Source organism: Saccopteryx leptura, chromosome 2 (genome assembly GCF_036850995.1).
Source record: "Saccopteryx leptura isolate mSacLep1 chromosome 2, mSacLep1_pri_phased_curated, whole genome shotgun sequence".
NCBI classification, from domain to species: Eukaryota; Metazoa; Chordata; class Mammalia; order Chiroptera; family Emballonuridae; genus Saccopteryx; species Saccopteryx leptura.
This window is the reverse complement of record NC_089504.1, coordinates 115,921,902-115,938,051: the sequence shown is the minus strand read 5'-3', so window position 1 is coordinate 115,938,051 and position 16,150 is coordinate 115,921,902. Positions and strand designations below refer to the sequence as shown.

At 40.4% G+C, this 16,150-nt stretch overlaps 1 protein-coding gene and 1 non-coding gene across 3 annotated transcripts in view; one reads left to right on the top strand and one right to left on the bottom strand.

Moving 5' to 3' along the window:
• Window positions 1-16,150, bottom strand: part of RAD51AP1 (RAD51 associated protein 1) — a 34,053-nt gene that overhangs the window by 11,943 nt on the left and 5,960 nt on the right. For both annotated transcript variants that reach the window (XM_066368616.1, XM_066368615.1), the window contains 4 exons: window positions 15,360-15,463; window positions 13,538-13,624; window positions 12,885-13,034; window positions 412-570 (listed from right to left, as the gene is read on the bottom strand). In XM_066368616.1, the coding sequence (XP_066224713.1) occupies window positions 412-570; window positions 12,885-13,034; window positions 13,538-13,624; window positions 15,360-15,463 (500 nt within the window). The remainder of the gene's footprint in view (window positions 1-411; window positions 571-12,884; window positions 13,035-13,537; window positions 13,625-15,359; window positions 15,464-16,150) is intronic.
• Window positions 14,718-14,793, top strand: TRNAV-GAC (transfer RNA valine (anticodon GAC)). The gene has a single exon. It is a non-coding gene; the product is annotated as a tRNA-Val (tRNA).

Below are 16,150 nucleotides of genomic sequence, written 5' to 3'. Positions count from 1 at the left end.
GTGCCTGACTGCCTGGAGAAGATGTGGTCCAGTAGACAGAGCTTAGGCCCTGGATGAGCAAACCTCGGTGCAAATCCTCGCCCCTCACTTATTAGCTGTGAGATCTCTCACAAATTACTTAACCTCTCTGAGCTTCAGTTTTCTTACTGGAAAACGCAGGTGACAGCAGCGATCTCAGAGAGGGGCTGCCAGTGCTCCGGGAGGTCTCACAGGAAGGGCTAGACAGGGAGTGGAGCTCAGCAGTCTTGTCTGCTCTTCTCACTCCCTGTCCCACCCGCTTTCTTCTATGTATTTTAACTAGAAGTGAACACTGGCAAACTTTTAAGGAGAACAGGCAAAAGATTAGAAAAACCCATTAAATAAACCAAACACATTTTCTTTATAGAGTTAAGTGTTTTGAATTAGGCTTACCTGATGCATTACATTTGGATTTACGTTTCTTCTCTTTCTTTTCAACTGGGGATTTAACCTTCCCTTCTTTCTTTTTAATTTCCTTAGTTTTTCTCAGAGTGAAGTCTTCATCATTATCTTCACTCTCACTAAAGTCAGAATCATCCTCAGAATCTTCACCTAAAACAAAAGATTACATACTTCACCTTTGTAATAAAAAGTGAAGCTATGTGATTTCATTTGGGACACACCTCTAATTTCCCACAAACTCTTGTCAGTACTGCAGGGGATGACATGAGCCAGTGATGTGAAGTTAAGTAGGCACAGTTGCTCTGGGAAGAAGTACTGAGAACACCTGATAGCTAAGCAGTACGTGCTTACTAAAGAAGATGTAAACCACACAAAGTATGATACTAGGGAAAAAGAAGGGCCACTTCCACATCTCACCACTCAGAGATAACCACTGTTATGCCTGCCATATATAATATCTACCTACCTATTTATATGAAACATTTTACAGAAAAAATAAAAATACATATGAAAAATTTCAAACATACACAACAGTAGTTAATGATAAACTATTCAACCATTCTTAACATTTTGGTGCTTTTGTTTCATCTAGCTCCCTTTCCTTTGTTGTTTCTCTTTCCCTAACTCCTTGGAGAATATTCAATCTGAGGCATCTTTCGTTACACTCCTGTATACTTTGGAATGCATCTTAAAAACACATGGGACTTAAAAAAAAATGTCATTGTCATATCTAACAATGTTAATAATAATTTCTTGGTATCATCTTCTATTCAGTCCATATTAGTCCCCCTTTTTTTAAAATAAATTTTTATTAATTTTAATAGGGTGACATCAATAAATCAGGGTACATATATTCAAAGAAAACATGTCCAGGTTATCTTGTCATTCAATTCTGTTGCATACCCATCACCTAAAGTCAGATTGTCCTCCATCACCTCTATCTAGTTTTCTTTGTACCCCTCCCCCCCTCCTTCCCTCCCCCTGCCCCCCGTAACCACCACACTCTTGTCCATGTCTCTTAGTCTCGATTTTATGTCCCACCAATGTATGGAATCCTGCAGTTCTTGTTTTTTTCTGATTTACTTATTTCACTCCGTATAATGTTATCAAGATCCCACCATTTTGTTGTAAGTGATCCGATGTCATCATTTCTTACGGCTGAATAGTATACCATGGTGTATATGTGCCACATCTTCTTTATCCAGTCATATATATATATATATATGATTAATCATGCGAAGGTGCCTAACACACATATATATATATATACACACATATATATATTTTTTATTTTATTTTATTTTTTACAGTGATTAAAGCCTTTAAGCAAACTCTTGGCCAATACAGCAAGAGTAGTGTCCTTAACATGTTCACCAAGTCCAAGTTGGCCCCAACACCATGCCAAATCCCTGAAAAATGCAACCCAACCCCAGTTCAGTCTGTTAGGAGCTGTCATTAGGAGCAGGAATTCAGGACAAGTCCACCTCCAGGAAAAGTCTGCATGGCACTGGAATTGTTGTCACAATTCTATACTTTGCAGCTCACGTCGAAGTCCCAATGACCGCTACTTCTAGCTGGTTATGACTCAGGTAGACTGGAAAAGCCATCTGCAGCATGTGTGGAGATGGAGCTTCTGTTCTCCTCTGCCTGGAGAGATGAGACCAGGTTGCTTTTCCCTGGAGCTCTGTGACTGTGGCTTGGTAAAGAGAACCTTGGGATACACTAAGCTGGGTGGCAAAGGTAGATTCATAATAGAAGTTGGCAAAAGGGGGAAAGAGAGCTCTAAATTGGGTGTAGGTCCCAGCCTGAAATATGAGTGGGGCATTGAGGTAGGAGGAATAAAGGGAACACTATATATTAAACAAAGCAGCAGAAAATAGGACTATCAACACCCACAACAGAGATCTTCGAGAGAAGAATAAAAAACCTGACTATTCAGGCAAGACATAGTTAAGTGGCCCTTGTGCAAATGAGATCAGTTTACCTGCTTCTTGGAAGAAATACCCTAGGCTCGTCCACAGTGTTGTAAATGGGGCCGATGGCCCTGGGCCCCTTCAGCCTTCAGTGGCAAACCCCAGCATTCTGGGCAAGGTTAGGTCATAGGTGGCTGGAGCAGGGCTGGAAGAGACTGAACCCTCCCTTAGAGGAGCGAGGGGGAAGCCTACCTTCCAGTGTCCCTGTTTCCTCACAGCAGAGGCATGTAAGTCTGGCAGGCTTTAGCTCAATGACCTTCCTTTCCACTATTGAAGCAGGACCCAGATGGCATCCTATGAGAACCCTTTGGGGCTTTGGAGCCTTTAAGGGCGTATCCCAAAAGCTGGTAGTTTCCCTGATCTCTATTGGGCTTTTTCTGCCTCTTGGTATCTTAAAAGCCATGCTCAGAAGATCTCGCTGAGGGGTTTGAGGGTCCCCATCCGCCTATATAAGTCTTTTCCATATATCTGGAGCTATTTGGAAAAAGACAAAACAGTGTTATTAGCTGGGTCAAATAAAGAAGGTAGTAGTTTGCAGGAGAAAAAGATTTGTTCATCAGCATTCAAAGGAAATTTAAAAATTCTTTAAGTAAAAAGCATGATATGGTAGACCTGTAGAAGTTCCAGGATATGACTCCCCCCTTTAAATTTATTTAAATTGACCTTAAAATATTTGCTGGGTACACTTTAATAATACCTTGACTTTAAAGATTGTAAGAAATACACATAATTCGAAAGGTTTGACAAAATATAGTAAATGCTTTTGCTCCATATGCAGCATTGTCTGTTTAACCAGTTTAGGAAATCCAATAATAGAAAAATGCATAAAGACAATGAGCTATAACATGCTTAGCAGCCTCTCCTGTTCTGACAGAGGTTACTATAAATCCAGAATAGGTATCGACTGTAACGTGGACCTAGGACTGTTTGCCAAATGAAGGTATATGAGTAACATCCATCTGCCAAAGTTGTCCTGGTAGGGGTCCTTGAGGGTTAACTCCAAATGAAGGGACAGAATGTAGTATAGGACACCTTGGACAGGATTTCCAAATCTGCTGTGCTGCTTCCCGAGAAAGTTTACACAGGGCTGCAGCGTTCTGGTGATGAATAGTATGAGACTGAATTGCTCGATCTGTCATGGTTGCTCCAAATAATTTTCTTTTGGGTAGCTTGATCAACAAAGGCATTCCTAGGCCCTGGCCAGTTGGCTCAGTGGTAGAGCGTTGGCCTGGTGTGCAGGGGTCCTGGGTTCGATTCCCGGCCAGGGCATACAGGAGAAGCGCCCATCTGCTTCTCCACCCCTCCCCCTCTCCTTCCTCTCTGTCTCTCTCCTCCCCTCCCGCAGCCAAGGCTCCATTGGAGCAAAGTTGACCCGGGTACTGAGGATGGCTCTGTGGCCTCTGCCTCAGGTGCTAGAATGGCTCCGGTTGCAACAGAGCAACACCCCAGATGGGCAGAGCATCCCCCCCTGGTACGCGTGCCGGGTGGATCCCAGTTGGGCGCATGCAGGAGTCTGTATGACTGCCTCCCCATTTCCAACTTCAGAAAAAAAATAAAAGAAAAAAAGGGCATTCCCTTGTGCTAAAGCTCCAGGGAGCATGGAGTGAGCTCGAGCATGTCCTATAAAACATGGAGCTCTATGTTGAAATACAAGTCTTTGAAGAAGGAGGAACTGCTGAAATAGTTCATCAGCATTTGTCCCTAAGACAGCAGTCTTTATAGTGGAAACACCATAAGTAAATATTTGCTGTCCGTATATAGATTAAAGGGGGAATATGGCAAATGCTGAAAAGCCATGATAATGGCATATAATCCTAGACTTTGAGCTGATTTTAAGTTGACAGTTTCAGTATAAAGTTGTCCATTGATTTGCAAGAGCGATTTGCCATTTAGTGGAAGTTTCCCAGAGCCATTGTTGTTGATCCTTTGAAAAAAGGAACAATAATTTTGAGGCTCAAAACCTATAAGCTGTAATGGTTGCCTATGCCCCTTGATAATCCAGGAGGCAACAAGAACAAAATATGGAAGTGTATTCCATGGACTATTAGATGGTTCAATGTGTCTAAGCTGTAGCTGCTCTTGTATCCATTGAGCAGCTGCCCTAAGTTTCTCCTGAGAAAGGTTCCATTGGTCTACCCATACAGGATTATCTGATTTCTAAGTAATTGGGTCTGCACAATACATTATTGAGGTAGCAGGAGTTACCAAGGCCCCTATGCTAAATTTTGATATCCTAATCCACACCTTCTGGTATTGGGTGCCACTTCTATGGGGGTGAGAATTCCTCGCTGTTCTTTTCCTAGTCCCTTGGTGGGCAAAAATCCCCGATCAAGTATCTGAGTACTGACTAAACCACTAGGACTGACAAGCAACACTCGCATATTTTTCAAAACATCTCTACCTCACAAATTAATTGGCCATCCAGGGAGCACATAAGGCTTTAAAAATCCAGAATGACCTTAATCTTCCAAATGTAGAAAACTAGAACTTTGTTGAGGGGATTTACTCTGCCCTATACCTTGTAATTCTGTGGCTGCTGCATGAGTGGGCCAGGAATGAGGCCAGCGTAGCTTAGCAATAACAGATACATCAGCTCCAGTATCTAAAAGTCCTCAAATTTATGCTCAAGTATTGTTAGTTCCATTTCAGGGCGTTCCTGACCTATTTTTTTTAGATCCAATTGGCAAAATCAGAGGAGCCAAATCACCAATTTGCTTGGGGCCCCTTTTGCAGGATGTGACCTGAGAAGCAGAATTAGCATCCTTATAGTATTCTTCTAACTGCCTGAATTAGCCATGAGACACATTTTTTTTTTTAGATTAATTTTGATAGGGTGACATTGATAAAATTGTCTTCCGTCACTGGTTTTCTTTGTGCCCCTCCCCTCCCCCCAACCCCCTCCCTCTCCTCCCCCCACCCTGTAACCCCAACATTGTTGTCCATGTCTCTGAGTCTCATTTTTATGTCCCACCTATGTATGGAATCATATAGTTCTTAGTTTTTTCTGATTTACTTATTTCGCTCAGTATAATGTTATCAAGGTCCATCCACGTTGTTGTAAAAGATCCGATGTCATCATTTCTTATGGCTGAGTAGTATTCCATAGTATATATGTATCAAAGCTTTTTAATCCACTCGTCCTCTGATAGATACTTGGGCTGTTTCTAGATCTTTGCTATTGTGAACAATGCTGCCATAAACATGGGAGTGCATTTCTTCTTTTCAAACAGTGCTATGGTGTTCTTGGGGTATATTCCTAACAGTGGTATAGCTGGGTCAAAAGGCAGTTCGATTTTTAATTTCTTGAGGAATCTCCATACTGTTTTCCACAGTGGCTGCACCAGTCTGCATTCCCACCACCAGTGGAGGAGGGTTCCCTTTTCTCCACATCCGCGCCAGCACTTATTCTGTGTTGTTTTATTGATGAGTGCCTGGTGTGAGGTGATATCTCTTTGTGGTTTTAATTTGCATTTCTCTAATAATTAGTGATGTTGAGCATTTTTTCATATGCCTGTTGGCCATCTGTATGTCCTCTTTGGAGAAGTGTCTATTCATTTCTTTTGCCCATTTTTGGATTGGATTGTTTATCTTCCTGGCATTAAGTTTTACAAGTTCTTTATAAATTTTGGTTATTAACCCCTTATCAGACGCATTGTCAAATATATTCTCCCATTGTGTAGTTTCTTTTTATTCTGTTCTTATTGTCTTTAGCTGTGCAGAAGCTTTTTAGTTTGATAAAGTCCCATTTGTTTATCCTGTCTTTTATTTCACTTGCCCGTGGAGACAAATCGGCAAATATATTGCTGCGAGAGATGTCAGAGAGCTTACTACATATGTTTTCTTCTAAGATGCTTATGGTTTTACTGCTTACATTGAAGTCTTTTATCCATTTTGAGTTTATTTTTGTGAATGGTTTAAGTTGGTGGTCTAGTTTCATTTTTTTGCAGGTAGCTGTCCAATTTTCCCAACACCATTTGTTGAAGAGGCTGTCGTTACTCCAATGTATGCTCTTACCTCCTTCGTCAAATATCAGTTGTTCATAAAAGTGTGGGTTTATTTCTGGGTTCTCAGTTTTGTTCCATTGATCTATATGCCTGTTCTTATGCCAGCATATTAGTCCCTTTTAAATATAGTGCAAATCCTCTCCCTTTTCCCGTCTTTCAGTTGTTGAAGTAACCAGGTCAGTTGTCCTATAAAATGTCCCACATTCTGGATTTGTCTCTTTTCTTCCTCATGGTGTCATTTAATTTATTCTTCCCTATCTGTGAGCTGGAATTTCCTCAGGACTCAATGAGAACCAGGCCTACCTTATAACTATTATTTTTGGTAAGAATACACTGCATAGGTGATGCTTTGTACTTCGCATTACATCACATCAGCAAGCAGACCATGTGGTTGTCCCTTTGTTGGTTCAGCTGAGGCCAGCCTGAATTCTCCATCTTAGAGATCTTCATCAGCCTTCTATTGGTGATCTTTGCCTAAATTAACGATGAGCGCTATGATCTTCAAATTACAATTTTCTTATTTTATCATTATTTCCATACAAATATAATTTTAAAGAAAAATAAGAGTAATAAACCCACATAATGATAACTGTGTTATATAAAATTAGCCATGTAGAACTACAGATGACAGAAAGGCTATAATAAATAGTACCTTGCAAAATCAAGTAATTACTTCTGGAATCCCAAGGGAATATAGGTTCAGGGGGACAGCAAGCAGTGGAAAAATTTCTCCAAAAGTTTAAAATATAAAATCTAGAAGGACAAAACTTGTATGTATCCAACAGTTCTGGTATTGTATGTGTTCTTTTCTTGGCTTGAGAAGATAAACAGTAGGAGCTGGGCATAACTTTATTGAACAAGCTTATCTAAAGATGGGGTACAAATGAACTTCATCAGTCAACTAAGCAGTTATATAATCTGGAGGTAGGAAGATGGAGCTCCCAGGACCCCAAGTCATTAGCATACCAAATTAGAATTAGAAAATCTGGAAGGCCCAAACACTTACAATGGGTTATATAGATTATGGAAATTATTAGATGTCCTTAAGAAAAGCCTATGTTCACTCCAATTTTCACTTTCATTTTCTAACTGAAGCTCACAGATGAGCCTTTCTCTTCTCATTCAAGATGAGCTAATGCAGGGGGAAAACTCTGATATATCAGCTAAAGAAAAAAACCCTGTTTTTTTTTTGTTTTTGTTTTTGTTTTTTTTTGTATTTTTCTGAAGCTGGAAACGGGGAGAGACAGTCAGACAGATTCCCGCATGTGCCCGACGGGGATCCACCCAGCACGCCCACCAGGGGCGACACTCTGCCCACCAGGGGGCGATGCTCTGCCCTTCTGGGGCGTCGCTCTGCCGCGACCAGAGCCACTCTAGCACCTGGGGCAGAGGCCAAGGAGCCATCCCCAGCGCCTGGGCCATCTTTGCTCCAATGGAGCCTCGGCTGCGGGAGGGGAAGAGAGAGACAGAGAGGAAGGAGGGGGGATGGGGGGTGGGGGGTGGAGAAGCAAATGGGCGCTTCTCCTATGTGCCCTGGCTGGGAATCGAACCCGGGTCCCCCGCACGCCAGGCCGACGCTCTACCGCTGAGCCAACCGGCCAGGGCCAAAAACCCTGTGTTGTTTTTTTTTAAAAAAAAAAGAAAACCCTTCAGGTTGTCTGAAATACCAGTTGCACAATCAAATATAATAGAAATCAACTCTGAGGGGTTTGAAGAGTTGTTATTCATTCTGGGCTTAGGGTGAATGAAAATAAACTAATTGTATTGCAATTTAAAGTACACTAAGCAAGGAGGATATGTTTGTATTTCAATTTAAGGTAAAGCAGGTTTGGCTCGAGCAGATTAAAGAGGCTTACAAGAGAGCACAAGGCTTTTGCATTCTTGGGTTGGGGGTCAGAAGAGGAGAGACAATGAAAAAATTATGCTTAAAGCTTAGTTTGTACATCCACAAACAGGCTAGAGGCAGTTATCACCCACTTAGCTAATGAGCTAGCTCTCTGCAAGGGCTGAAGGACAGCTTCTCAGGGCTGGACCACATGTCTTTTTATAGGGAGAATAGCCAGACTTGTAGTTAGGTGGAAACCATAAAAATGAAACAGAAAACCCCCCCAAATCAGCTCTAAAAAATCTAGAGAAGCAGTCAGTCTACAATGATGCAAGAAGATCAGAACTTTTGAGTCTTGCAAAACAGAACCCAAGAATTAAGTGTCTATCTATTACTACATAAATCACTAGCATCATTTTCTCCCAGTCTAACATCATAATTCAAACATTATCATTAATTGAGAAATCATTTTTACCACAATGTCTTCCCATTGTCATTAGTGTTCTAGTTACAGTTATAACAACCCTTGTTATCAGAATTCACATTAAAATCAACATTTGACAATCACATTTTCCCCAAAACACTATAGGTATTGAATCTAAGGAAGAATAATTTTCAGTTAGAAATATTTTTGCAGTCCTCTTATCCAGCATAACTTCAGAAGCACTCAATATTTTAAATGTCTTCAATATCCTAAATCACTGTCCAACTGTATGGAACTCAAATAAAAATCTATTCTTCTCTCAAAACTATGGTTCATATTTCATCTAAAAAATATTTGCTTACGTAGAATTGAGTAAGAAAACCTGGAACCAAGCTATTTACTGATTATTTCCTTTTTTTTTTTTTTGTATTTTTCTGAAGTTGGAAACCGGGAGGCAGTCAGACAGATTCCGCATGCGCCTGACCAGGATCCACCCGGCATGCCCACCAGGGGGCAATGCTCTGCCCATCTGGGGCGTTGCTCTGTTGCATCCAGAGCCATTCTAGCGCCTGAGGTAGAAGCCATAGAGCCATTCTAGCGCCTGAGGTAGAGGCCATAGAGCCATCCCAAGGGCCAGCTTTGCTCCAATGGAGCCTTGGCTGCAGGAGGGGAAGAGAGAGACAGAGAGGAAGGAGACGGGGAGGGGTGGAGAAGCAGATGGGTGCTTCTCCTGTGTGCCCTGGCCGGGAATCAAACCCGGGACTCCTGCACACCAGGCCGACTCTCTACCACCGAGCCAACCAGCCAGGGCTGATTATTTCCTTTAAAACATTTTTAAATTATGGTAAAAACCTGTAACATAAAATTTACTATCAAGTATACAGATCAGCAGTGTATATGGTACCTATATTCACATTTTTGTGCAACAGTCTTCCAGAACTTTTACATGTGCAAAACAGGTATCTGGTACCCATTCCCTCTCCCTCAGTGTCTACTAACCACTATTCAACTTTGTCTCTACAAATTTGACATTTTAGATATCTCATATAAGTGGAATCATGCATTAGTCTTTTGTGATGGCTTATTTCACTTAATATATGTCTAGGACCTAGATGTTCATCAAGGTGTAGCATGTGACAGGATTTCCTTCCTTTTTAAGGTTGAATAATATTCCATTGTATATACACACCATGTTTTGTTTATGCGTTTATCATCAATAAATATTTGGGCTGCTTCCATGTCTGGGCTACTGCTAACAATGCTGCTATGGGTATGAAAATATCTGAGACCCTGCTCTCAATTCTTCCTGACATATACCCAGAAGGGGAAATGCTAGATACATGGTGGTTCTGGTTTTTATTTTCTGAGTAACTACCATACTGTTTTCCATAGCGGTTGCCTCATTTTTACATTTCCACTAACAGCACGAAAGAATTCTAATTTCCCTACATCCTCATCAACACTTGTTATTTTCTGTATTCTAACATATTAATGAGTATGGAGTGCAGTCTATTGTGGTTTTGATTCGTATTTCTTTACTGACTCGTGATATTGAGCCTTTTTTCATATAACTTTTGGCCATTTGTATATCATCTTTGGGGAAATGCCTACTCAAGTACTTAACTATTTACTTTTAAGAGTAGAGGGACAATTTTAAAGTCACTATCCAAATCATGATTTCCATAAAAACTTACTCTTATAATAAAATGGTTCAAGAGAGATTATCTGAAGTTAGATTGCAAATAACACAATGGTACTTTTTAAATGTCTACCATCCTCTAGAAATATAACTCACAAATTCCATTAAGCCCAACAAACAAAGCAAGTGATTTCACCTCTACATACATAGCAAATCATACACATCTGTGTCCTGGCAACAGAGTCTGATTTAAGTCCAAGACCCAATGTAAGAGAGTCTTTCCCCAAGAATTTTCACACTAAAGCTGGGAAGACACAGCCCCTTTCTTCAGTGGTCAACGGCTGTTGATAGAAGCCATGGGTACACTAGCATAATAAATTAATTTCATTAGTGTACTAAGTAGTCTTGCACTTTATAACTTCAGAATTTTTTACTTTTTCCTGATAGTCATGCATTAAATAAGGATAATGACATTCTGGGGTTGCTACAATTATTATCCCTGGAAAAGACATTGAATACTGCCAAGAAGTGATTTTGCTTATATATTTATTTTTTTGCATGAAGGAACCTTAAATTGGGAAGCATTAGTCCATGCTCTGTTATGCTTCCTGAGGGGATTTTCTTTCCCTGGCTCCTACGTTTTGGTGCTTCACTTATACTAGTGTTTTTCAGAGTAAGACCCAGAGACCACCTGTTATGCGGAGGGGCAGGAAGTGGTTAAAAAGATTTCTGGGCTCTATCCTGCCGTCCCCTTCATCATAGCTCTTCTCTGATGGCACTTGACACAATATGTACAGCAAGTCCTTGAATAACATCATTTCATTATAAGGGTAAGATGCTGTAGAAACTTAACTCATGGGTATACTGGTTAACCTACAGTAAAATTGGTTTCATTATACATCATTTTGCTTTAAGGGAGAATTTATCATACTTGATTATGTCTGTGTCCCCTCACTCTAATTTAAACTCCTTAAAGGGTCTCTGTTTTATTCACTGCTAGACATCATCTAGGGGTCCTCAAACTTTTTATAAAAACCGCCCACTTTTGCAGTGCTGGTAGACCTAGTCCCTACCGCCCACTAGTGGGTGTTCCAGCTTTCATGATGGGCCAATCGCTGCGCTGTTTGGTTGCACGGTAGGGACCAGGTTGACCAGCACTGCAAAAGTGGGCGGTTTTTATAAAAAGTTTGACGACCCCTGGATGGTACACATAATAGGTACTCAAATATTTGTGGAATAAATCTTTTATTTATTTATTTATTTACTTATTTGGGAGGCAGAGAAACAGACTCCCACATGTGCCCAACCTGGATCTACCTGGCATGCCCACTAGGGGGTGATGCTCTGCCCATCTGAGGCTTTGCTTTGTTGTGACTGGAGTCATTCTAGCGCAGTGGTAGTCAACCTGGTCCCTACTGCCCTCTAGTGGGAGTTCCAGCTTTCATGGTGGGCGGTAGCAGAGCTTCCAAAGTATAAATAAAAGATAGATTTAACTATAGTAAGTTGTTTTATGAAGATTTATTCTACCAAACTTAGCGAAAATCCGACATAAAGTACTTGGTAAGTAATTATTATTATATGCTTTAACTTGCTGTAACTCTGCTTTATAAATTTTATAAAGTAAAGTTACTTCCCTACTTTATAAATCACCATTAATGTGGATCTGGTGGGTGGTTAGAAAATTTTACTAACAGAGATACAAAAGTGGGCGGTAGGTATAAAAAGGTTGACTACCCCCTGTTCTAGTGCCTGAGGTGGAGGCCATGGAGCCATCCTCAGCGCCCAGGGGCCAACTTTGCTCCAATGGAGCCTTGCCTGCAGGAGGGGAAGAGAAAGAGAGAGAAAAAAGAGGGAAGGGTGGAAAAGCAGATGGGTGCTTCTCCTGTGTGCCCTGGCTGGGAATTGAACCCGGGACTTCCACACGCTGGGCGGACACTCTATCGCTGCACCAACTGGCAGGGCCTTGTGGAATAAATCTTGAGATACAAACTTGTTGTTTGTTGACAGCATGCTAAAATCCATCAAAACATAGCATGTAATTTGGCATAAATTTATGGAATTATTCATTTTAATTTTTAATTAAGATGTCATGATACTGTCAAGGTCACTACGCTTCCCATTTGCCCAAATTTGTGAATGAGTCTGCAAACAACTGGTACAATGAAACACAGATTTCTTATCACTTTTATCCAAAATATTTCATAAATTTCTACTACTTACAGAAAAAAGTCTATACTTCTTAGAATGGGTCTGAGATGCTCCATGCTGCAGGGCCCGCCTGCCTCCTGGCCTCTTCCACAGCATTCTCTCCTGCATGCCACCGAACTCTTCACATGTACTAGTCTATCCCACTGCTCATGTCTATCAGTCAGAAATGCTACTTTACCCTTTTAGTTTGCCTAAATGCTAGTCATTTTTCAAGGCATGGCTTAAAGGGCACCTCCAGATAAAGCTTTTTCCCCAAATGCCACAGCTGAATTTAACTGTCCTACATGTTCCTCAAGTTTGCATTTAGCACAGCGCTTTGCATACATAAAGGTCTCTAAGAACATTTTACTTAACTTCCACAGAATTAATTCTGAGGTAGGACATAACTTACCAGTTGCAAAGTCTGGTTCAGAGTCATTAGCACTGCTGCCATCACTGCCTTCCAAAAGAATCTTCCTCTGTTGCACCACAGCTTTAGATGCTGCTTTTCTTTTCCCTGGAGCACCATGAAAATCATCTTCCTCGGTAATCTTATCCAAATCTTTGGGGGAGGCATAAACATCAGTGGAAACCTTTTTGTGACAGGCAATACTTAAAGAACTGAGAGTAGACTCCTATTACATCTGCCACTTTTATTCGCCTGCTTCATCCTTCCCCTGATGCTAGGAATACACCTCACAGCCCAGTCTGGGACAATCATACACATCTGTGTCCTGGCAACAGAGTCTGATTTAAGTCCAAGACCCAATGTAAGAGAGTCTTTCCCCAAGAATTTTCACACTAAAGCTGGGAAGACACAGCCCCTTTCTTCAGTGGTCAACGGCTGTTGATAGAAGCCATGGGTACTCCTGACCTGTCACCAGGGAAGAAATTGGGTCTATAGTAAAAGAGAAGAAAACCAAAACAGAAAAACACAAAGAAGAAAGATGAAGAGAACCTTGACAAAATTAAAGACCTTGGTGCTAGCTACAGTTTCAGGAATTTAAATACAGTAAAAAAAATAGCACTATTTATAAAAATGAATTTTTCTATAAAAAAACTTACCTAAATAATCACTGGCTACACTGCAGTTGGAGATATGAGGAGATGTAGCCGTTGTTTCTGCTGCACTACTGCCACGTTTTTCAGTGCCTAAACATAAGGAAGAAGTAAGAGAAAAACAGACGTACCTTAATCAACCAGTGCCTAGAAGCAGGAAGACTACTGTAAGTGTGATAGCATCCAGATACATATAAATGATCCAAACTCAAATTAGTACTTTACTTGGAGAAGCTAGCATAGTGTTAGGAGTTTGGGCTTGAAATTGAACAGAGTTAATCAGACTTAAGTTCAAATTCAGACTCGACCACTTAAACTGGCTATATGACCATGGGAAAGTTGCTTATCCTAAGACCTAACTTCCTCATCTATAATATGGAGATAAAAATATTGTGGGGATTAAATGTCAGTCACATGTGGGAACTGCTTATTGTGGTGTCCAGTATATAGGAGACAGTCAATAAATATTAATTATTATTTGTACATAGGCAGATCTATGTTCACTAGCATAAAGACTTCAATCATTATAAAACCTTAAAATGATCTAAAGTATTTTAAGAAAACTTTAAGTCATCATTGGTGTTGTTAAACCCCAGTGCTATAAAGTATATTATTCTATGAGAAGTGGTGCTTCCAAAGAAATCCCGCTACACATTCTCCAATCTCTTATAGGGAAGAGATGAATTTCACTTTCTCAATTTTAGATATATGTCAATTCACTTTTTAAGTTCTTTTGATTCCTGATTACTAAAAGACCCTCTAATCAACAGTCTCATTTATTTCCAAATATGAGGCACTGCTGATTTAAAAATCTATAGCCCCTACATCAGTTAATGGGCTAAAAATATCCTCCAACATAAAGGAAGATATGCCAAAACAATTTAATCCAAAAGCACTCTGGAAGTTTGAATGTCTCTTGCAGCAATGATGACTTCTGCCTCTCTGGAATAGCAATATTGCCATCTGCTGATCTGCTGCAGTTGCCAGAAAAATCCAGAGAAATTGAGGAACCATAGGTCCCTTAAGTCTCCTGAGCTTGCTAACCAAATTAATACTTTTAACCTTTGTAAATAACAAAAATTACCATCATTAGGTCATGTTTAACTAATTTGAATTTTGAGAGGAAGGAGGCAGATTGTTAAGATTGTATAGGTTAATTCATTTGATCAAAAAATGAAATTTTCTGGCCCTGGCCGGTTGGCTCAGTGGTAGAGCGTCGGCCTGACATGCAGGAGTCCCGGGTTCGATTCCCGGCCAGGGCACACAGGAGAAGCGCCCATCTGCTTCTCCACCCCTCCCCCTCTCCTTCTTCTCTGTCTCTCTCTTCCCCTCCTGCAGCCAAGGCTCCATTGGAGCAAAGCTGGCCCAGGTGCTGAGGATGGCTCTATGGCCTCTGCCTCAGGCGCTAGAATGGCTCTGGTTGCAACAGAGCAATGCCCCAGATGGGCAGAGGATCGCCCCCTGGTGGGCATGCCCGGTGGATCCTGGTCAGGCGCATGCGGGAGTCTGTCTGACTGCCTCCCCGTTTCCAACTTCAGAAAAATACAAGGAAAAAAAAAAAGATATTTTCATTGTATACAAAGACTTAATTTGAACATCCAAGCTCATAGTTCACATCCTTAAGTTTACTTTGGATGTTTTGCAGAAATGTATGTATGTGTAAGATTTACTCAACAGAATAAACAACTGAATCCAATTATACCTTTTGCAAATTGTACTATTTATAGTTCAAAGTATTAAAATTTTATTCTTTCCTCTGTGAAGCCTCATCCAAAGAAATTACAAAAGCAATAGAAGATAAACATATAGAAAATAAAGTTACTATTACCTTGAGACTTGTCCTCATCAATGGTGACTGTTGGAAGTTCCTTTGCTGATAATACTAGAGCGATTTCTAAGTCTCTCTGGTAGAGCTTGTCATCTAAAGCAATCCTAGAGTAGACACAAAAATAATAGTTTGTAAAATTATCACTGTCAAACAGAAAAATTTGAGGTTTTCCTGAGTTACTCTTTAAGAGTTGCTAACCTCACAAAAATGTTTTTAGACTATAATCATGATCATAATTGACCTTTAAGGGTGACTTCTACAATGTTCCAATGTCATGTTATATCTAGTGTAAGAGATCTGAAACAGGAGCAGCATGTGATACTACACTTACTGTTTCTTCTCACTGTGAAGTCTATCCTTACTACCAGTTCCACCCAGTTGGGAAGCACACACTTAACCTAGAATAAAGAGTTGGTTCAATCATCACTTCCACTTAGAAATCTTCCTTGCCCTTGCCCTCACCCACACCCCTCAGACAGCAATTGTAGGTCTTACATTAAATATTAAAAATATTTACATTTGTTCCTCCCAATCCAGACTTGAATATTTCACCAAGTACTTAACTGTGAATGAGGCATTGCACTGGATAGGATACAAAAGTACCATCAAGGAGTTTGTGATTAATGAGTAGGATAGGAAAATAAGACATACTTATTATCCCATATAAGAAGATTATTATGTCTCCTATTCAAGGTGGTGAAAACTGGTATGGAGTGTAAAAGGAAGAAAAATCAAAAACAGGTAAGAAAAGGTTACATACATATGTGGTTTTCCTTTACATTTCCCTGGTG